The 22,760-nt window shown below is 40.4% G+C and overlaps 2 protein-coding genes across 2 annotated transcripts; both read right to left on the bottom strand.

The window, feature by feature from the left end:
* Window positions 1-448: 448 nt before the first annotated feature.
* ythdf1 (YTH N6-methyladenosine RNA binding protein F1) lies at window positions 449-8,811 on the bottom strand. The gene is made up of 6 exons (XM_083920373.1): window positions 8,433-8,811; window positions 7,642-7,669; window positions 6,254-6,348; window positions 4,524-6,167; window positions 2,932-2,976; window positions 449-2,324 (listed from the first exon to the last, which is right to left on the bottom strand). The coding sequence occupies exons 1-6, from the start codon at window positions 8,460-8,462 to the stop codon at window positions 2,310-2,312; spliced, it is 1,857 nt and encodes a 618-aa protein (XP_083776499.1). The 5' UTR covers window positions 8,463-8,811; the 3' UTR covers window positions 449-2,309.
* A 1,716-nt stretch (window positions 8,812-10,527) lies between these two features.
* Window positions 10,528-18,331, bottom strand: nkain5 (sodium/potassium transporting ATPase interacting 5; the record flags this gene model as incomplete). The annotated part of the gene is made up of 7 exons (XM_083919767.1): window positions 10,528-10,605; window positions 10,721-10,791; window positions 10,972-11,032; window positions 12,855-13,070; window positions 15,010-15,090; window positions 17,190-17,327; window positions 18,278-18,331. 6 exons carry the CDS (start codon window positions 18,329-18,331, stop codon window positions 10,736-10,738), a joined length of 606 nt encoding a protein of 201 aa, XP_083775893.1. The 3' UTR covers window positions 10,528-10,605; window positions 10,721-10,735.
* Between the last annotated feature and the right edge of the window lie 4,429 nt (window positions 18,332-22,760).

The following is a 22,760-nucleotide window of genomic DNA, read 5'->3' on the forward strand; positions in this document are numbered from 1 at the left end:
TCTTAGCCTATTCCACTTTCATGTAGTCAATTATATAAAACTAATTCAAATAAAGTTAAACGATGGTGCAGAGACTGAATCCTTTTATGGCTAATTTAATGATTTTATAGGCTGCACTGAAATTTTTGTTGTACGGTCCTGTCTACAAGGACATAACTAACTTTTGACTTAAATTACCTCCATTTATATTGATTTCCTTTGATTGGATGACTATGAATTATTTTGTGTAGATTTTATTTGTCAAGCCTGAGAGAGAAGGCAGAACATTTTTTTTAAGATGTAAAATATCTTTGTAATGAAATGCCGGTGTCTTTTAAACCCACGAGGGTCAGACACTTTATGTGCATGGCGTGGAAATAAAGAAATCGATCCAAAATATCATTAAAATGAACTTGATCATGCACACAAAATCCTCGTCACAAGAATAAAACAGCCCACGGGGAACAGATAAGTATATCTTTAATAATGAACATGATCAAATCTAAGAATGTGATAGTGACCTCTGATACAATGGATATTCAATTCAGGGGTGACTTTAAAACATTTTTTTGCATAAATTTTCTATAATCCAATACCAGTTATATAACTCTGATTGCTCCACAATCACACTGCCTCTCTTTTCTTTCACTCTGGCATACACACACAATACAGCAAGCAAGTTTAAAAAAAAGAAAGTCACAAACATATACCATATAGGCTAGTCTCTGGGTTCTCATACACTTGACAATAAATCAGTTAAGTATAATGCTACAGTTAAACATTTGAGGCGATCTCAGTTAGAAATGCCAGTACATTAAAGCTTACATTTTTCTGAGGATGATGTGGACAGGTTATAGCGATGAAAATGATGCCGAGATTATAATTATGTTACGAAAGAACGAGAAAGAAAGAAGAAAACCAAAGGGACAGGCCTGGCTTAAGCTTTCAAAAGCAGTACATGCTACATTTCCTTCCAGAATTATTTTTTAAGAATCAAAGACCTCCTGTTTGAACAGCGGGGAAATAATAAGTCACGGGGAAACCAGACATAAACCCTGAACTCGTACAGTATATTTGTATTTCCATCCTTCAAATAACCAAAAGAGAGGGACCATCTTTAAAGTGCAATTCCGGCGCAAATTCATCCCATGATCTTTTTTGGCACTTACATACATCAAATTAGCCATGGAGACAGTTTTTTCCACGTATCGATGGAGAAATACGGGAGTAGCTAACAGCCGGACGTGGCTAACACTGATTAGCTCAGGGCGGTACGGTGAAGGCATTCAAACGTCTTTTTTAACCACTAATAAGCTTTGTTTTCTGTGTAGGGACTCTTCTTGTGCTACTGGTTTAGTGTTATTTTGAGCAGTATTAGTGGTTAAAAAAGACGATTTTATGTCTTCACCGTACTGCCCCGAGCTAATCATTGTTAGCCGCATTCGGCTGTTAGCGACTCTACCGGATTTCTCCGTTAATAGTTGTTACACAAAAAAAAACTATCTCCATGGCTTATTTGATGAAAGTAGGTGCCAAAAAAAAGACCATGGGATGGAATTTCACTTTAAGGGCGTCTGATCTCTAGGTACAGTTCTGGAAAAAGAAAAATGTAATTTTGCGCTGAAAAGAAAACATGTTACGGCTCCGTTCTAGGAGACAAAAATCTCACATATTCTCCACCTTCATGTTAAATTTAATCAGATAGGTGATACATTATTCATTTACGCTTCCTAACGTCACGACCTTGCACGATTATGTCTATGCATACAGAAACTTTCAGTGTACACATTCCCCCACCAAAGAAAAGAAAAACCCCCCTAACATGAAAAAGAAGGGGCGTTATAGAAGTTCATTTTTTTCATCTGATAATAGAAAATACAACTGGACACAAACAGATAGCAGACATTTGTCAAAGTCTTGTTCACTCGTTAAGATTAACCGATACAAGCACTTAACATTTCTCCAACACACACACCACAAAGTGAACAGTCACTGAATATCAGCAGCATGTTGTCAAGAGTTTCAAAAAAACAGACGTGCAGATATTTGTTACTTATATTTAGTTAAGAATGCAAGTTTCCAGGGGGGTAGCGATAGAGATTTGTAAGGCTAAAAAATACAGAAAAAACAAGAAAATATATATTATTGAAGCGATTCAACTGGTGGAACTAGCTTCATCCCTGCACACATCTTAAAGATTGGGAGCCAGGAGCATTGTGGGTCAAAGTCAACAAAAATTAAATAGAAAAAAATATTAGTTTTCAATTTATTTTATGTCCTTGTGTTTCCTTTTTTTTTAAATCTAAATTTAGTTGACAGCCGTCTTCACTTTACTTCTGACGATCCTAAAAGAGAGGGAATATGAAATCAAGAAATGATGAGAAAGATTAATCAATATGTTGCAGGGCTGCTAGATATCGGAAAAAATGGCATTGCGATATCTTTTATTTCTGCACAATCAATATGAAAACATTGCCTAAAGGAATTTTCACCCATTTCGTACATTTTAAAGTTAAATGTCAATTTGTTACATTAAAGGGTAAACGAAGAGGCTCAGCTCAGCTCTAGTAGATCTATGAAAAACTCTCTTGTAAACAATTATAATCACAAACACATCTGTAAACGTTTGTAATGTGTAAAGTATTTAAGAAAAAAAGACCCAGAGTAAGGATGAATGACTCAATAGTACTATTAATTGGCATTAGTGGAATAATATTGTAACAATTATGTTCTTCGTTTTCTATAATCTGTTATTATTAATTACTATTTTGGAGCAGATTTTAATTTCAGACAAAACTAGATGTTGAAGTTGTTTTACATGTGAGTTTTGTCTGGTGTACTGCATTAAATATCTATTTGATGACTTCATACATGTGATTCTTCATACATTTGTTATACAGCGTATACATGTGAGAAAAAACACACCTAGTGAATGAATATAACAGACTTTACCTGATCGATTCTGGGTCGGCTCTGTATTGATGCAGGCTCATAGCTCTGTTAAAAAACATGAAAAGGATTTAGAAATACACATCATTATTTCAATATCGAAATATTTAAATCAGGGAACTTTCCAATTGGAATGTGATGACGAACAGATACAAATGTTAGTGAAAAGAAACCAACTTACAAAAAAAGCTTAAGTCAACACAATGGCTTTCATGTCCTGTCCTGCTGTCTTTGTATCAGGGTTTTATTTAACTTAACTTAACATGGGACAGGTCTGCTCTGTGTCCCCAGAGTCAGGACTAAACATCAGACAGGTCTGCTCTGTGTCCCCCGAGTCAGGACTAAACATGGGACAGGTCTGCTCTGTGTCCCCACAGTCAGGACTAAACATGGGACAGGTCTGCTCTGTGTCCCCAGAGTCAGGACTAAACATGGGACAGGTCTGCTCTGTGTCCCCACAGTCAGGACTAAACATGGGACAGGTCTGCTCTGTGTCCCCAGAGTCAGGACTAAACACGGGACAGGTCTGCTCTGTGTCCCCACAGTCAGGACTAAACATGGGACAGGTCTGCTCTGTGTCCCCAGAGTCAGGACTAAACATGGGACAGGTCTGCTCTGTGTCCCCAGAGTCAGGACTAAACATGGGACAGGTCTGCTCTGTGTCCCCACAGTCAGGACTAAACATGGGACAGGTCTGCTCTGTGTCCCCACAGTCAGGTCTGCTCTGTGTCCCCAGAGTCAGGACTAAACATGGGACAGGTCTGCTCTGTGTCCCCACAGTCAGGTCTGCTCTGTGTCCCCAGAGTCAGGACTAAACATGGGACAGGTCTGCTCTGTGTCCCCACAGTCAGGTCTGCTCTGTGTCCCCAGAGTCAGGACTAAACATGGGACAGGTCTGCTGTGTCCCCACAGTCAGGTCTGCTCTGTGTCCCCAGAGTCAGGACTAAACACGGGACAGGTGTGCTCTGTGTCCCCACAGTCAGGTCTGCTCTGTGTCCCCAGAGTCAGATCTAAACATGGAGAGGCAGCGTTTAGTTTTTATGCCCCACAAATCTGGAACAAACTTCCAGAAAACTGCAGGTCTGCAGCATCTCTCAGTTATTTAAAAATGAAGACTGAAGACTTTTCTGTTTTCGACTGCCTTTCATCATTTTAACTTCTCCTGATCTTTTATTTATTTTATTTGAATGTCATCATGTATGAGATCTATATGTACTTTTATATGTTTTATACTGCTCTGTGTGAAGCACTTTGAATTGCCTTGCTGTTGGATTGTGCTATGCAAATATACTTGACGACAAACAGAGAAACTTGGATTACAACGCACACTAAGAGCGCCATTACTTCACAATATCATTACATTTATTTACTTCCACTTTAAATTGGTGTTATCTTTATGTGATTATTTAATTATCTTGCTTCCACATTGAAGGACTGCTTCATCATTCTGATATACATCTTAAACTAAAAGTACCCATTCAATACTATTAGTCGATTTGAGAAAATATTAGTAACAGGGGTCTTTCCGCCACTACAATAATGTTCTTAAAGTCCCTAAAAATCTAAAAAGTGACGTTGAGGTCTAAAGGAAATACCTTTTTCACTACCTCCTCCTCTTCCTGCTTCTTCTCATAGTGGGAAAAGTCATCAAAGATGGAGGTGGTGTGTTTGTACTGGGCGATAATCTTGAGCACCTGCTTCGCCTTTTCCAGAGGAACCTCTTGAGTGTCACGTGAGTTGGTGACTGGCTTGTTGTCATTGTTCTCCAGGCGGATGTGGCGCAGCTGGCTATTAGGCACGTCCTTAACAAACAACCAGTTCACATCAAACTTGCCCTTCCACTTGTCCTGCGCCCAAACGCCAGCGCTGGTGCCGTAGTCCACGGGCGAGCGCATTTCGGCCACGCCGCAGAAATGGCCACTGCCGTTGACGCTGAACAACAAGTAGACAGGACCTTTAGAGTTCATCGCTCTGAAGGCGGAGTCCAAACGTTTGTTGCCGTGCTCTGTGCTGCACCAGATGGAATACTTGATGGAGCGGTGGATGTCGTCCTCAGAGTAGCTCTTGATGATGAACACGCGTCCGTTTTTCAGGTTCCAGTCGAACTCCTTGGGGTTGTAGCTGTGGGCCGCCCGCAGCTTCTCCAACACGGGGTGGGACTCTGATCCTGGCTCTGGAGGCATGCCCCCGCCCCCTCCACCGCCGTTACCAACACAGCCGCCATTAGAGGAGCCGCTGCTGTCCAAGCTTCCACCACCGTAGCACAAGTTGCGGTTGCGTGGGGCTACCCAGCGAGTCTGAGGTGTCGGAGCTGAGTTGTGGTTCTGGTAAGACTGTGGAGGAGGTGGAGGACCCTGCATGGTCATCTGCTGCACGAGGGACTGGGCAGAATGTAAGGACTGCTGAAGGGGGGGTAGGAGACTGGAAGCATGGGAGTGAAGCTGGGGCTGTTGGTGGTGGTGATGGTGGTGGTGGTGGTGGTGATGGGGGGGCAAAGGAGGGACCATCTTATTAGCCGCCCCTTTATTATCCCATGTATCAATGTCCATGTTGTGTTTAATTGGGGGTGGAGGCAGACCTCCTCCAGCTATGGGTGTGCCGGGTTTGTTCTTTGTCTTTTGTTGCTGCAGCTTGGCAGGTTTACTGGCGATAGCGGCCCACGATGCAGGCTTCGGAGGGGGCATTCCAATTGGTGTGCCGCCGTTGCCCGTAGCAACAGCTGCAGCTACACTGCCACCTCCAAGAGAGCCTGCACTCTTCACACCCGAGCCACTTCCTGTCACATCCCCACCTATTTTTAGGCCCAGCATGCCTTGCTCTAGGCTGTTCATACCTGGAGCCTTGCTCAGGGTGTCACTATGGAAACCCGTCTGGCCATCAGGGACTAAGGTGCCTCCAAGAGAGCTGGGGGGGTAGCTGTAACTCCCCCCATAGGCTGAGCTCTGAGTCTGCTGGCCCTGAGAACCACTGGTTCCCCAGGCTGAGAAGGCCGGGTTCTCGGGGAAAAAGTTAAACCTGTGAGGATAGATGCTGCTGCTGAGCCCACCCGGCTGCCCAAACACGGTGTCGTGCATGAAGTGGTGGTCTCCATTGCTGAGGGGGGCATAGGGCGTCAGGTAGGGGATCGGTGGGTCACCTCCTGTAGACCAAGGAGCCTCACTGAGAGGGTAAGGAAATCCAATGGAGGGGGCATAGTAGCTGGACAGGTAAGGGTCTGTCATGGATTGATAGCTGTTATTCTACAAATGCAAACAGAGCTGTGTTAGGGCATCAGGGTGTAGTGATAATTCATTTTTTTTTTCATTATTTTTAAGGTTTTTCCTACCTGATTGGACTGGTTGGTGAGATAAGGCTCAAAGTCATTGTCATGAACTGTATCCTTCTGGTGGAGGGAACCATTCTGCACTGAAACTGGAAAGGCTGCAATAAAGTCAAACTGTTGTCAAAGCTGGAATATATACACAGAGCCGTTCAAGCTGTAATCACATCATCACAGATTTCCCAGACAACTAAACATCTTCTGCATTAATGCTATTAACTTGTTTTAGGGGCCGCGCTGCATGTAACATCATGTTTTCTGTAATTTCATGGATAAACTGTCTTAGGGAAAAAAATATTTTTACAAAGATGTTAACATGTCAAAACCTCTAATCTTCAAATGATAATTCCCTGAAAATATTTCAAATCAGACTTTCTGAGCACTTAGAAGTAGCATGTTACTTATGATTCATTTAGACAACGTAGCTGTACATCACGATATGTCGATAAGATTCCATTAAAAGACGACCAAACCCCAATTTGTTTCTAACATCCAAGCAAAAGTACAGTGTGTGCCCCGCTAAGATATCATCTTTAAGATATGCTTTTATTTTGAACGTTTATATTTATTCTTTTTTTAATAAAAAAATAATGTTTTTCACTTAAATGTGTGGAAGAGCTCAGTTATAAAACTGTCATGTCATATTTGAGTTGCTTTCTGTGTGTTGATATAAATGTAGCTGATTGTGTTAAATGTGCAGATGACATCGTCTCATATCCATCACAGACGCCTGAATATATATTATATATATATATTGTAAGCGGTAAAAATTGTGATTTATACCGTTATTCTCTTATAGCTGGACTGATGTTGTAGTCCGAGAATTAAAAAAGAAGTCTCTAGGTAGTATAGTGGTTTTAAATCCTGTCTGCTGGATAAAGACGACCTTTAGAGGAGTTGAAAAGTGCAAAGTGTTTTCCATTGATAAGCTCTGCGATGATGTACGTCCATACCTCCTGCAGACAACTACAAAGAAAACACGAGGATGAAAATATTTAAACAATTTCCCCCTGGGATTATTAAAGTATTTCTGATTCTGATATGTAACGATGCTGAGACACTGAACGTCCCAGGAGGTCTTTTTGTCAGGTTCTTTAATGAACACGTTTAGATAGAGCCCCTTCCCGTCATCTCAAAAGCCTCTTTAAGATGTTTCTTATTTGTTGTATTGGATGGTTTTTTTGTAATAATTGCGATGTGTTTACTCTTTGTTGATTTGGTGGCAAATGAGTTTCCCACTGGGGATTACTAAAGCTTTCTAATCTAATTGTTGGACTTTCTCTGTTGACGTAGAGGCGACAACAGTACGTGCGGTCGGTTGTATCAGATATGAGGTTGCTAAACAGGTCTGTGTGCAACATCTGGAGGGTTCAAGGAGACGTTTATCTTCTTACCTTTGCTCGCATCTTGTCCTTTCGATGTCTTAGTGGTCACAATGAAAAGAGGAGTGCATGTGAAAGGAGACAAAACACAACGCTTGGCATGGGTCTCTCCAGTGTTATTCATAGCATCACACGTTCTCCCAGTAGCTGCTCACACCAGTCTCCTCTGGTGAACCTGACTCAATTAATTTTGTCTTATTTTATTTATAACGCCAAATCATTACAAAATATCAAGACCCTTTAAATATGGAGTAGATCTAGACCACACTGACTTATTTATGATTTACAGAGATCCAACCATTCCTCCATGAGCAGCAGCGAGTCGCAATATCAACAATAATGATAATAGTATCTAGTATAGCATACATATACACAGCTGCTGTATGTACTTTTTGATATGTATCCTGTTTATATATGTCCATATTCAATGTCCTATACTGTACATAATCTTCATGCACTTTATTAGATAGTATTACACCCATCTCATGTTTTTATGCACTTCTGGTTAGCACCTGTACTCTGCACAGAGTTGAATCTAATCATATCTCATATGCAGTAAAAAAAAACTAATAAAAACGCTCTTTTGGAGAATCACACACCCACTGGAAGATGTAGTCCAGGCCTTTTGATGGTCTCTCACACACACACACACACACACACACACACACACACACACACACACACACACACACACACACACACACACACACACACACACACACACACACACACACACACACACACACACACACACACACACACACACACACACACACACACACACACACACACACACACAGTACCTGAGGGTCAATGCTGGCGGCAGACATCATTCATCCACCAGGTGCTGTTGTTGGTCGGATCAGCCCTGACGACAGCCCGCACAGTGAGCCGCGCGGTGAGCTGCAGTGGCCCCGCCGTGTGTTGTGTGTTGTGTGTGCAGAGGCTAACGTAGCTCCGCGGTACTTGTGCTAACAGTTGGACACAGTTAGCAGCAGCCGTCCGCCGGTGTCTCTGCTCGGGGAGGACCGTTTGCTCTTCGTCGCCTCTGGCTGCGGCTCCGCGCTGTCCCTGTCCGCATTAATACCGTTTTGGGGGCTTCAAATCGGCTGCGACCCCCTTTACCGTTAAATCAAAATCCAACCAAGCCTCGGTGGTGGCCCTGCTCACTTTGCCCCAATGGCAGCTTCATCCGGGGTCTGCGGGGGCGGAAATGACGTCGGTGACGTAAAATACGCGTCCACGGCTACCTAGCAGCAGCAGATGATTAAAAATGAGCGCACGTTGACATATTTAATTAATTGTTTTCTTCAGCCCCTGTTTGACCTATTGTGACTAATACTGTCATTGTTTATTTATTTCTAATATATACTTAACTTATTATTTTATTGGTATATGTTGTTTAGCTATATTTTATATGTATTATTTGCAAACCGGTCTTATCTGTATGAATACTTATTTTCGCTGATTGTCTGCTTGTTCTTAATCTGAAATAAATATTTCTTAATTGAAAAAAGAAGCAGCAGATTAATAAAGTATTTATTAAAGTATTTATACAGCTGATATAGATATTTGAAGGAATATATATATATATATATATATGTTCTATTTAAAAAATAAATAAAACATTACTATTCTCCGTGTTCACAATACATTTGATTTGCGGATTAAAAAAACATTTTTCTAATTCATTAGGCTTTTAACACGTTTATAAACGCTGTCATAAGCTTGTGATTAATGTGTCATTTAACAACACAGGGTTACACAATTTAATATAAATTGTTGCCATACTGTAGAAATAATTGTATCAACTTCACACCACAACCATAAAACAAATATAAATATATTTAAATTAGAAAAGAATAAAATGAAATACAAACTGATATACAAATATATAGTATATGAAGAGTTAATTTGCAAAAATAAATCAGTTTTACAATGAATAAGTCAACAGCTTGACAAATTTATCTCTGTATCTTCATAATATCTCAAGTTATTTGTTGTACCATAGCCACGCCGTGTGCATCAGTTTGTTATGATTGTATGTTGTGTTTGTACCACCTAAATAAATTAAATAAAAAAAACATGAGATGTGAAAATGTAAAAAATAAATATCCTATCAAAATAACCCAATGCCAGTTTGATATTCCCTGGATTGCAGACACACATTAAATACGTTTTACAAAATGAATACATAAGTTAGGAAGATAAATAAAAAAACAGATATATCTGATATTGCAAATGAACCCTTCATGTACTGTATATGACTACAGACTTTGATTTAGTAAAGATAATGCAAAACATAGTGGTGTTAATAAATGAAGTAGGAAAAAAGCAGCATTTCTTGGTTTCATAAATGTTTCACAATAACAAATGTTTCCAAAATGCAACACAAGCTGGTTTATGAACGTGGTTTATTTCACTGAATTATGTCTTACACTACACACGTTAGGGTGATCACCTTTTCTAAATGAAATGACACATAATAATAAGTTATACACTTGACAACATCAGAAAGAATCTGCAACCTATTTACGTTTTTTAAATCACCCTTTTCTTTTTGTATTTGAGTGCTTCATATGTGATTTATATCTCTTTCTCTCACACACTCACACACACACACACACACACACACACACACACACACACACACACACACACACACACACACACACACACACACACACACACACACACACACACACACACACACACACACACACAGGTAGATTTAAATGTAGATTTACAGCATGTGAGGCCTGAGAAAAAACACATGAAAAGGGAAAAACTCTCCTCTTGACTCTTGACTCTTGACTCTTGACTCGTGTGTGTGGAGTTTTTGCACAGTGACGTTCGGTTTTTATTAACAACCAGACTGCAACAACTTCACCTCGACCATCTTCAGCATCGTCTCCCCTCCTGCACGGCCTGTTCTCGGCTTTCTTCCATCACTCTATTTCTGTGGTTATTTATGATCTAAGCAAAAGTATAGAAACATTGTGTGTGAGATGCTGAACAAATAAAATGGACAATAACATGAATTGGAACATGAATTGGAGGAGAGTAAGAGGTGATGCCAATCTAAACCTACCTGTCGGTCTTTACGCTAGAGGAACAACTGAGAGGGTTTGGATGGATGATGAAATTCAGCGATGAAATTAACTAAAATAAGAAACAACAACTTAATAAAGATGAAAAATGTGATGGCAAATGTTGGAGCAAGCATTTTCTTTAAACTGTACAGGAATAATATACTCAAAATGTCCCTTTAAAATGGATAAAGTGTGTAAAATGAATTGTATTTGCCTAAATAAATGACATCTTCGGTGCCTGTATACTTACAGCTGTCGTCCTCGTCGGAGAAAGTGCTGACGACGTAGCAGGCATAAACAAATCCTGGAAGCTACAGGAGTTTAAACACATATAAAATTGAATCAAATGCAGTAAAAGAGTGCTTAAAAATGTTCATTCTTCTCTTGACGGTGATAAGATCAAAGATGATAGGACATTTTGACTTGTCACACTAGGAAAAGCACAGGTGATAATAAAGTGAATGAGGCCGAACTCCATTTATCTATAAATGTCTGCAAATCTGCAGTGTCACAGTGAGAGAAACTCCAAAAATGAACGACCTACTCCTTTATTAAAGTAAGAAATTATCTGAGTAATTATCTATAAAGCCACTTCATCAGGTTGATCTCAAAGGAAATCTGTCCTTACTTGTACAAAGAAATGGTTTTTTCATCTGATGTAGAAAGAAGTTGATAAAAAACTTAATCAGGGATTGCAGTCAAATAAAAACAAAAATCATGAAATCATGAAAATCCATAAAATCATGAACAAAATGTTTCTCAAATGTTAATAATTCACCTTAATGCATTTAAAAATGAACTAAAACGGAGACAAAAATTGTGGTATCGATTTGACAGAAATACAAATTAATTAAACTGTTGCAAAAACTTGAGCCGTCACCTTTTGTAGTCCGATACGCATAAAATATACAGATGTATAAAACTAAACCAAATTTTAGAAAATTAGATTTTATGAGATTGTTCCTGGACTTCCTTTCAGATAGTTTTGATCTTTATAGTTATTTATAGCACAACATTTTAGACCAAATATCATCGATATTGCAACAATGTTGTAATGTAGGGGTGACTATTTATGAGGCTAGTTGTTTATGTTAAAGATTCTTTTTAGGGAGAGAGAGAGAGAGAGAGAGAGAGAGAGAGAGAGAGAGACAGAGAGACAGAGAGACAGAGAGAGAGAGAGAGAGAGAGAGAGAGAGAGAGACAGAGAGACAGAGAGACAGAGAGACAGAGAGAGAGAGAGAGAGAGACAGAGAGACAGAGAGAGAGAGAGAGAGAGAGAGAGAGAGAGACAGAGAGACAGAGAGACAGAGAGAGAGAGAGAGAGAGAGAGAGAGAGAGAGAGAGAGACAGAGAGAGACAGAGAGACAGAGAGACAGAGAGACAGAGAGACCCCGGGCCGCTGCCAAGGATTGAGTCTTTAAGGGGCGTGCACGCTACCTGGTGAGCTAGAGGCCGCCCAAAACATATTTTTTTGACATAGAGAGATTGAGATCTTTGGTAAATAATCACCAGTAACGTAAATATAAAGGCAAATAAGAAGACAACCAAGACAGTCTGGTAGGTTCAGAAAATGACTGTAATAAAGCCTTTAAAACCATGAAAAAATCCTGGTCTCATATCCCAACATTAATATAATGATAATGATATATTTCCCTGTCCTGGTTATTTATTAACGCATTTATTGCCAATTCCTCACATGTTCTTTAAGCTTACAGCTTTTAAATTTCCTGCAGTATCTATTGTAAATCTGTGGATCTGAGTGACGAGCTGCTGTGTACCGTTTCCCCTCAGGGATCAATAAAATTGGATTAAACTGAGAAAAAGCCAAAGTGCACAATTTTAGGATGATACAACAAACTGGTGCCACTTCAGAAGCTGCGGCACTAACTGGAATAAGTCAATTAAATAGACGATAAACAGAAACTACAGGTTGACATCAGTGTGATAATGATTTTTAAATGTTGCTGTTGCTAGGCAACAGTCTATTCCTGTGCGTGCAGATTAATATTTATTGATTTTAAGACAATAACACTGATTTCAAAAGCACCATCGAGTGATCCTGCAGACATTTTGACTCGTTTAATGTTAAACAACGACTGTGATGAATGAGTTTCTTAGTAACGTGTGACTCACTGATACGAGGAGCTGGACGATGCAGTGCAGGATCTCGATGTACTGGTACTCCAGCCAGCAGCTCAGCACTGTGGTCAGCTCAGGGTTCTGCTGGTTCTGCTGGTTCTGCTGGTTCTGCCACCCAGCAGACAGAAGGCCCTCGCTCTCACACCCCGGCCCGTTGTCCTTCCACCACGAGCGATGCGACGACACTCCCAGGGAGAGGATATCACTGTCCTGCAGAGCAATCAGAGGAGATGTGAAGCATATTTCTGCTTAATTAAACTGTTAAAGCTAAAAAAAAAAAGGAAAACGATGGGAGAGAAGTGTGACACGAGGAGCAGGTGTGAGATTCAGTGTGCCTCCCTTCCTGTCTGAGATCCCTTCCAACAATTATGTTCATGATCTGTTAGGATATCCATTTTCACTTTGTTTTATTTGTTTATTGTTTAGCAGGAACAACAGCAGAGCAATGAAAAACACTACGAGCTTCAGGCCTGAGGACTAAAAGCAATAAAAACAAACAGGGAAACAATAAAAGTAACAAATTAAACAATAAAACATTCCTCATATATAAGAGCTGAGTAACAAACTTGTTCTAAGTGAATACTTAATGAAAACAATACATACGTTTTTAATGTGTGTATACATAATGTTATATTGGATTTCATTTTTCAAGTTCAGTATGTTCAGAAAAATGATCCATCTGACTGTTCCAGGCTCGAGGCTCAGAGGGGATTTTTTAACCTGGACACTATTTCCTCATATATTTCTGCTGCCTGGCCACTGTGAACCGGGCTGCAATGCAATCAAACAGGGCAACTCTGCACCATCAGTGTACCTTATGGAAAGATGGTGAAGCCTTGTCTAAAATCTTGGGATATGACTTGTTGCTGGAATACGTGCATGTGTGGAACTGAAGAGAGAAGCCTCGCGTTATCAAAAAGGTTTTATAATAAAAATAATGGCTTGTGTTTGTGCATTTCCAAATTGTGCAAACAAAACATGGAGCTACTCTTCCCTCAGCTTTCAACGTTCCTGCTGTACAGGACAGGCAGACGTTGTGTCTACTTGTGCTACAAATGGATCCTGATATCTCTGGGTACACTGCACCTTCAGATCGGGTCTGCTGTTTGACTGGGACACTACTGCCAGACCAAGAGGAGAAGACATCCTACCAAAGCACATTTTCATCAAGAAAAATGCTGTTCCAAGAGTGAAGACACTTGCTGCAGAATGCTAATGCTATTAGCTAAAGTAACTGTGTTAACCTGCATCAGTTACAAATCAAAACATGGCAGGATAACAGCAACTTCTCCATCTTTCCAGTATGTAGTCAGATACTTATAACAAGAATCTGAATTCAGTCAGTAGCAGAGACAAACGTACACTGAAGGTGCAGAGTTGCCCCGTTTACATTGCGTTCAAGCTGCAGCACTCACTACTGACCAATTTAAAAAAAGGTTGTTGCCATTAGTCACTTACACAGAAATACATGGGGAAATAGGGTTAAAAAATTACCTAAACTCCCCTTTAAATCTAAATGTGGCTGTGCCATCGGCCCCTCGACTCTGGAACGACCTGCAGCAGGAGGGAACGCTCGACACTCAGGAAACTCTTTGAAATCTCTTATCTACAGACTTGCTTTTATGTGATGTTGTCTCTCTCTCTCTCTCTCTCTCTCTCTCTCTCGCTCTCTCTCTCTCTCTCTCTCTCTCTCTCTCTTTACTCTTTTATTTCTCATTTCTTATAACTCACTGTCGTTTTTACCTTCTCTCCACCACGTTTCCATCTTTTATCTTGCTGTTTTTATTGACCCAAATGTTGTGTTGCTTTTGTTTAGTCCTACTGTTTATCTCTATTATATTGACCTTGGGCTTTGATTTTGTCTGTCAAAGCACCTTTTAAACTCTGTTTTTAAAGGTGCCGTATAAATAAAGTTATTATTATTAATATTTTGTAGCTAAATACTACCGTCATCATCAATACAGACCGCTAAAAATGCCATTTCAGTATGTTTTCTGATGCAGAGCGGTACACTAAATATTCTGACTGAGAACAGAAACAAACTGTAAGTGCAGGTCCTGAGACATGAGAGGAGCTGAACTCTGTGTTTAGGAGCTAAAAACTGCGTGAGTCTGTAATTATCTGACACTTATGTGACCATTAGACGTACCTTTGAAAGGCCTCCCAAATCCAAGTAGAGACAGCTGACAAAGACATTCCAGCCGACCCACAACAACGTCCACAGCAGGTACTGAGGAAACAAAGATACTGTTTTAATAAAATCAATTTAATAAAACGTACAGTTCTTTAACATGGTAGTGGTAGTTGTGTAGCTCAGTTTCTAATTCTAAATGACACAAGTGTATAAAGATAAATCTGAGGCCTCGAAAGACGATTAAACAGAAGAAAAATAAGGAAAAATGTTTCTATTTGTATTTTTTTTAAGTTAAAAATTAAGTTTTATCTTGTGAAATACCAGATACTGTCACTACTTCACACCCACCTGAGGGTGATACTAACAATGATTGTTGTTACTATTGTTTTTCTTTCTTCATGTAGTAAAACTCTCACATTGTCATTAACTGCCTTCGTGCTCACAGAGATAACACACAGATATGTATAGGGTTTCTAATGCAACAACGGAAAAGATTATACAGACATGTGATTGTTTATATATCATTTAGAAATTAATTTGAATTTGTGTTGTACTATTTATTAGCAACCAATTACAATTTGCATGTAAAAAAATATGCACAATAATAATAATAATAATCAGCCTATTGATATTATTAATTGACACATACTGTATATAGGATCTGTGTACTTTTCTTTAGGTGAGGTTTTTTTATAGAACCCTGTAGAAGGTTTCTAACTCACCTGCACATGTATTTGGTATGGATTTTCTTTTTCTATGTCCGTCTTTTCTTTAAAAATATGTGCAAAATACACGTACATATATCACAGCATTTGTTTTATCACACTTTTCTAATCATATTTGTTCATGTCCTATTTCCATTTCACGTCTGGGATTAGGGGTTTGATTTTAAAGGAATAGTCTGACATTTAGGGGCAATGCCTTTCTTCTATTTTTTTGCAGAGTTAGGTAAGAAGACATACACCACTAACAGGTCTAGAGACCTAGCAGCCAAGCAGGAGACAATTAGCTTAGCTTAGCAAAAAGACTGGACACAGGGGTATACAGTTCACAAACACCACCACGTGTGTTTCATCTGCACAACATGTCGTATTACAGGAAGTTATTTTCCAGACTATGTTTGGCAACCTTTAAAGTGTAATTCCTGCAAAATCATCCCATGGTCTTTTTTGGCATTTATACATCAAATAGGAATAAGAGTCAGTTTTTTTCATGTATGAACTATTTACGGAGAAATCCTGGAGAGTCGCTAACAGAGGGACAACACTGGACAAAACTGATTAGCACGGGGCAGTACAGTGAAGGCATTTAAACGTCTTTTTTAACCACTAATACTGCTCAAAATAACACGAAACCTCAGGAGTAACATGAGAAGAGTCACAAAACATAAAACAAAGCACCAACAATGTAGTTAGTGAACCCAGAGTTTATTAAAAGAATGTTATGAAAGACTAACCAACTGGCCCAGGTACCAGCTCCTCTCATAGTGAAGTCCATTCAAGTGGATTACCAAAGTCAATCCCAAAGGAAGGAGCCCATTGGTGTTTTGTTTTATGTGTAGGGACTCTTCTCATGCTGCTGCAGAGGTTTGCTGTTATTTTGAGCAGTATTAGTGGTTAAAAAAGCCGCTTTAATGCCTTCACCACGTCTGGCTGTTAGCGACTCTCATAGATTTCTCCGTTAATATCGTCATCTAAATTAAACACATACTAACTCCGACTTTTCAGAAAATCTGATCTGAAATATGTTTGAGTTTATATTTTGCACTAAAGTTCTTAATAGAATGAGAAAAATACTGTAATGTTTATGTATTTAATTTCCACGGGACTATACAAAAACAGGCTTTCATGTGCAGTTATTTCATATAGACTAATTGAATTGAATTAATTTACCAGAGAACATGCTATATTGTGATATACCTGTATATCATTATCAAGATAGGAAAGAACCCATTTTAGTGGTTTTAGTACACAAATTTTATTAAGCTTTTGACCGGTCTTTATGCTAAGCTATGCCAACCGGCTGCTCTCTATAGCATTTATTCTACGACATGAGAGACGTATCAATGTTCTCATCTAGCTCTCTGCAAGAAAACAAACAAGTGTATTTCCCAACTACTCCTAACAAGGAAAAGGTTTTGAACCGCAGCAACATTCAGTATTCAACACTTTAACACAAACTCGTTCTTCCCTCACCATAATAACGTAGCGTGATCTGTACTGGATGACACCAAACAGGCCCAGGATGACCACGATGATGTGGAAGAAGTTGACCGTGATGGGAGCCCACTGGTAGCCAAGGAAGTCAAACACCTGCCTCTCCATCGCCGTTACCTGGAGGGGGTCAAGAGACACGATGACTTATAAAAAGATTTCACTTTGTTGCACCAGGTGTGACCGTGCTGCCCCGGCTTGTTAAGACACTGATCTCTTGCTTGTGTATTTTCTGAGGGTTCATTTTTTAAATTGTCAAGGCAACCGAGCCTCTGGGGGAAAGATGGGTTAAAGTGATGTGTCCTCTGAGGCCCAGAGCCCTCAGTCAGTCATGATGAAGGGGGCAGGGTGGGAACAGAGAGGAGCAGGACAAAGTGGGTGCAGCCTTTCATTGTGGTGGTTGTAGTTGTGGGCGGTCACTGCTTCTCATCAACATCCCAAACCAGCTTACTATTAACATGTTTGCATGTTTTCAGGGCTGCAACTAACAATCATTTTCAGTTTTAAACAAAATCAATCAGTTGTTTGTCCTGTAAAATGGCAGAAAGTGGTGAAAAATGCTCGTCATAATCTCCAAGAGCTCAAGGTGACGTCTTCAAATGGCTTGTTTTGTCTTAACAACAGTCCCAAAACAAAAGATATTCAATTCATTTTCACAAAACACCAAGAAAATGTGCAGAACATGTGGATTTAGGAAGCTGGAACCTCTTCTAACTTCTATTCCAGTTTGCCTTTGATGCAGAAACCTGAATTAATGTTGACAATGTGAACGGAAGGTCATCAAATATAAGAGCAAATAAGGCATTTAAAACAATAATAGAACCATACATTTATACTAAATAATCAAAATTCAAGGTTTTATATTGTCTTAGGTGGTGCACCAACAAATAAACTTTCTTTAATACTAATGAAGAAGTATTTTCAGGCATTTAATTTATTAAAAATTAAGCTTAGACCAGTTCTTTTTTAGTGATTTCCATGAGTAATAAGTATCACCAGAGGGAAAAGATAGAAGCAGATGTGTTTAAGGGGAAGCATCATAAAACAACAACAACAAAAAAACATCTCACCAGCTGCAGACAACACAGGAGGGTCAGCATGCATCGTGCAGAGCAACAGCCCATCTTCCCCCCCTTAGCTTCGGCTCTGAAGATGATGAAGATGATGAAGATGTGGCCAACAACAGTGAAGTGACTGGATTTAAAAAAAAAAAAGAAAAAGAAATTTCTCAAACACAAGGGCCAAACCTGCGACACTGCAGGTCCATCTCCAGATGCGAGGAGACGCACACAGTGCACTTCAGCTCGTGAGGAAAACACGACCCTGAGTAGAGCAGGGGGAGGGGAGGAGTATGAGAGGCGATTCATGCCACCGTCAGCACGAGAGGGGAAACCCCAGTGATGGAGGAAGTACTCAGAGCTTTTACTAAAGTAAAGTAGTAATACCTCTCTATAAATACTCTGCCACAAGTAAAAGTACTCAAAATGTTAATGAAGTAAAAGTACAAAAAGTAAAAGTACTCATTATGCAAAACGCTATAAAATTATGTAAATATAATTTCAGTGTTGCAGCTGATAAAGGCGGGGCTAATTTTGATTTAATCCTAATCCTAATTCTAAACCTAATCTATAACAATTATTTTATTTGTTGATAATATTTTGTATTAATAATCACAATCTGTAAAGTAACTACAATACAAGTACAATATTCCCTCTGAAATGTGGTAGAGTAGAAGCATAAAGTAGTACTTACTTAAGTACTTTTACTTACGTAAATGTACTTTCCACTACTGGGAACCCCGGGACAAAGCCTCTGGATAATGTGAGGATTTTTTAAATGCACAACACTGTCTGTGATGCTCAGTGAAAGCTTTTGTTTTTTTTAATTTGTGGCACGAACATTAAGCAAATTTCCATAAAAACCTGCAGAAGCAAATGTGCGTCTCCACCCTCTACCATTTATGCAAATATCAGAGGTAAGGTTGTCAAAAGTATCGATAGGCTACGTTTTCAATACCACCCTGTTTAAAACGATATAATCTCTTCATTTCACAATTTGATAGATTTAGAAGTTAACCGGACTCGTCCGATGGTTTGTTTCACACGACCATCTGAGTTGAGTTTGAACCAAATTCATGGTGCATTCAGGTACACCTCGGAGAAACTCAAAATACTGTAGAAAAAGTTGCGTCCACACAGTTCTCCTGACTGCTCCTAACCTTGTCAAATACCAATGCATTGTCACAGCCCTTGGCGTCTGACCAACACACTACTGCATTGCATATCTCTCGCATAAACTGTTTTGAAGAACATATTTAGTGCACCGTTAGCTGTTAAATGAGAAAGTTGGTAATCGAGTCGAAAAAAAAACAAGCCCTATCCACCAGACGGACACATTTTCTTCTTTTTACAGCTAAACAGTACACTAAAAAAATGTTTATGCAAACAGTTTAATGCGGAAAATATGCAACACAGTTACACAACATTGATTTATATTTGATCCGCGCTGCGTCACAGTTTGTCCTGGCGGTAGGACATTTGTAGCCAACTCTCTTTGGGAATATTGCATTGGGAAAAAAAAGCAGCCTCTTGTGTCAAAGTATTGTGGATCCGTTGGTCAAACCTGACGTCCTCTCTGTGAACTTTGTGTCTCCATCATGCCACACTTCTTATTCTGTTGCTGAGACAACTGCTGCAAAAAGTCCTGTTTCTCCCTCCCTGCGGCACTGATTGACCCTCATACAGCAACACCGTCTCCTGCTCCCTGATAGGTGGTTGCTCTCCTGCAACGCTCTGAAGACGCCGGTAGAGAGCAGGAGAGGTGTTGGCTGCAAAGATGTGTGTGTGTGTGGCAAGGTTAAAACAAGACAGTACTGCTTTACTTTGATGTTTCTTACAACATTTAGACTAAAATATGTGGTAGATAAATAAAACAACCTGTCAGACTTTATGATATTTGCTATTTCAATGTATTTTATTTGTTGTCTTTATTTACTATTGATATATACAGTATTTCCATTACGGTTCCTGTGCAACACCTGGATAATCTGCTGCTGTAACATAAGAAATCCCCAATAAAGTGCATACATCTATCTATAACTTTGTAAAATAACTTTCATTAAGTGGAAAAGGGAAACACAATAAGGGGTGACACTTGGTTATTTGTGACAGTGGCTCTTATAGGGAACATGTGAGCTTTATATTGATCCAATGCAATTTCATATAAACTCATTCCCATATTTAAAGAGACCGATAAAGGCTGCAACCAACAGTTTGACCTGTTGTTGTTTTATTTGACTCGTGATCCTCCTGCAGGTATCAAGCATAAAAAAATGTCAACAGGTCATTCTAAAGTGATCAAGATCGCATCCTCTATCGATGCTGTATATAGAGGATGCAATCTTGAGCTTGTACTTTAAGATCAGGGTCAAGATAAAATAATTGATTCAATTAAACTTGAAAATGATATAATGAAAAATAAGATATGAATATTTGTTTAAATAAAATAAAACTGTCCAAATTGCAGTACACCTAGCCTAATCTAAATGCCACTGAAATTAACCAGAGCCTCGTGCACCTTCAGCAGGGACACAAATCCTCAGCCCATTAATTAGACACACCCGCACTTCCTCATCCTTCCGTGGGATGACGCTAAACTCAAAAGACAAATCCAGTATTGGGGGGTCTCCAGCTCTGCTGTGTCACATGGAAGCACAGTAGCTGAGCCGAGGGGATGCGAGTACAGATGGAAGGGGCTTGAGGGACTGTGGAGGAGAAAACCTGGAGACAATACTGGAGCTACAGCAGCGGCAGCAGCAGCGGCAGCAGCACACAGGAAAAGGTTAGACTCTTCCCAGCCTCCCTTCTGGCTGGGGGAGCAGAGGCGCGCGGGCAGGGCGCACGGGAGCGGGTCAGCGGGCGCTCAAAAGGATGTCACATGCAATATGCTGCATTCCTGTTTTCTGAAGCCCAAGGAAGCCAACTTATCGCCTTTGATTGATTATGCTCGCGGGGAGCTCCTGGTCCGAGGGGAAGCAGAAACTGAAAGGAAGCGATGCTGCGCCTCCCAAAATCTCTGAGCTGAGTGAGTACGAGGATGCTTTAGCGCAATGCTCTGTGCCCGTGGCTATGTGACAGGCTGGAGGGAGGGAGGAGGGGGGGGGGGGGGCATTCATATGTGCCTATAGATTCAGCTCGATAAGCTGCACGCGCAGTTGCTACACAGCATCCTTTATTCATGCAGGAAATGTACCCAAGCGCTTTGCCTGTGTTTTTTTTTCTTTGTGCTCGCCCTGCCTGTTTTTTTCTTCATCTCCTCTGGTCATACATTTAACACAGACACGTGTGCACCCACCTCAGCCTTACTGCATTGGCTTTTTGTGCTTTAAAGCCCCTGAAATGAACGGATTCATCAGATAACTTCATTGTGATTTGATGAGAGGAAGGCGCAGGGAGCATCCAATCATCTTTTTCTGTGTCATATCCCTGTACTGTGTGAAGCATAAAGATAATTAACGTTAGACCTTCCGTTAACATTTGCAGCCTCCCCCCTTCTCTCCTCCCTCCTCACTCATAAATAGGGGGTGTGGGGGGGGGGGGGGACTGGCTTTGTCGTGTAAGTTGCCAGCTGACCTCAGGGACACAACATCCTTTACCATCCTCACTTTGATCTGGAAATGAATCGGAAACGCTTTGATGATTAGAGCAGAATTAAAAAAAAAAGCCTCTGGTGCTTCAGGCTTAATGAAACAATGATAAAAGCACACTGCATCAGCCTGAAATTCTTCATTTTCTGTTACCGCCTATAGCCTCCACCTGCACGGGCATCCCCCCACCCTCATCTTCATCACACCCTGCATGGTTTTCTCTCTGAGCATCGTTTTTTTTGTAACCTGTTGTAGCCGGCAAACATCACTGCAGTTTGAGGTGTCAGGAGCCCAGAGGTGCGGCGAGCCGGCCAGCAGAACCGTCGCCCAGCTGTGATTGATGCCTGCTGAGTGGGTGCCATCATGAGCCACCCCCCCACCCCCCCCACACACACACACACAAGCCTTCATGGAGGGTTTTTTTTACAACATACATCCTCTGTATGTATAAAAACCTGACTGTGTGATGATGATGAGGATGATCCCCCTTTTTTAACATCTCTGTTGTTATTTCAAAGCTGCTGGAAAAAGGATGTGAATCATGTGATCACAAGAAATAATTCTTCTTTAATTTGCTGTGAATAATGTGAGGCGGTGTTTGCATCAGAGGCAGCGCTGCACAGATAAAGACAGAGCCTCAGCTTTCTTCCTCACAGGGGCATGGTTAATCGTTGTTGCAAGCAAACATTTGACCTAATTCACATTCTCACACAATAGCAGTCTCCTCTCCCTCTCCCCCCTCTCTCACACACACACACACACACACACACACACACGCACACACACACACACACACACACACACACACACACACACACACACACACACACACACACACACAAACACACACTGCTGTTATTTGTGTCACACAGAGGGTGAGGTTTTTGCTCCACATGAACTCCCAGGTG

This window comes from Echiichthys vipera, assembly GCF_963691815.1.
Source record: "Echiichthys vipera genome assembly, chromosome: 9".
In the NCBI taxonomy this organism is placed as follows: domain Eukaryota; kingdom Metazoa; phylum Chordata; class Actinopteri; order Perciformes; family Trachinidae; genus Echiichthys; species Echiichthys vipera.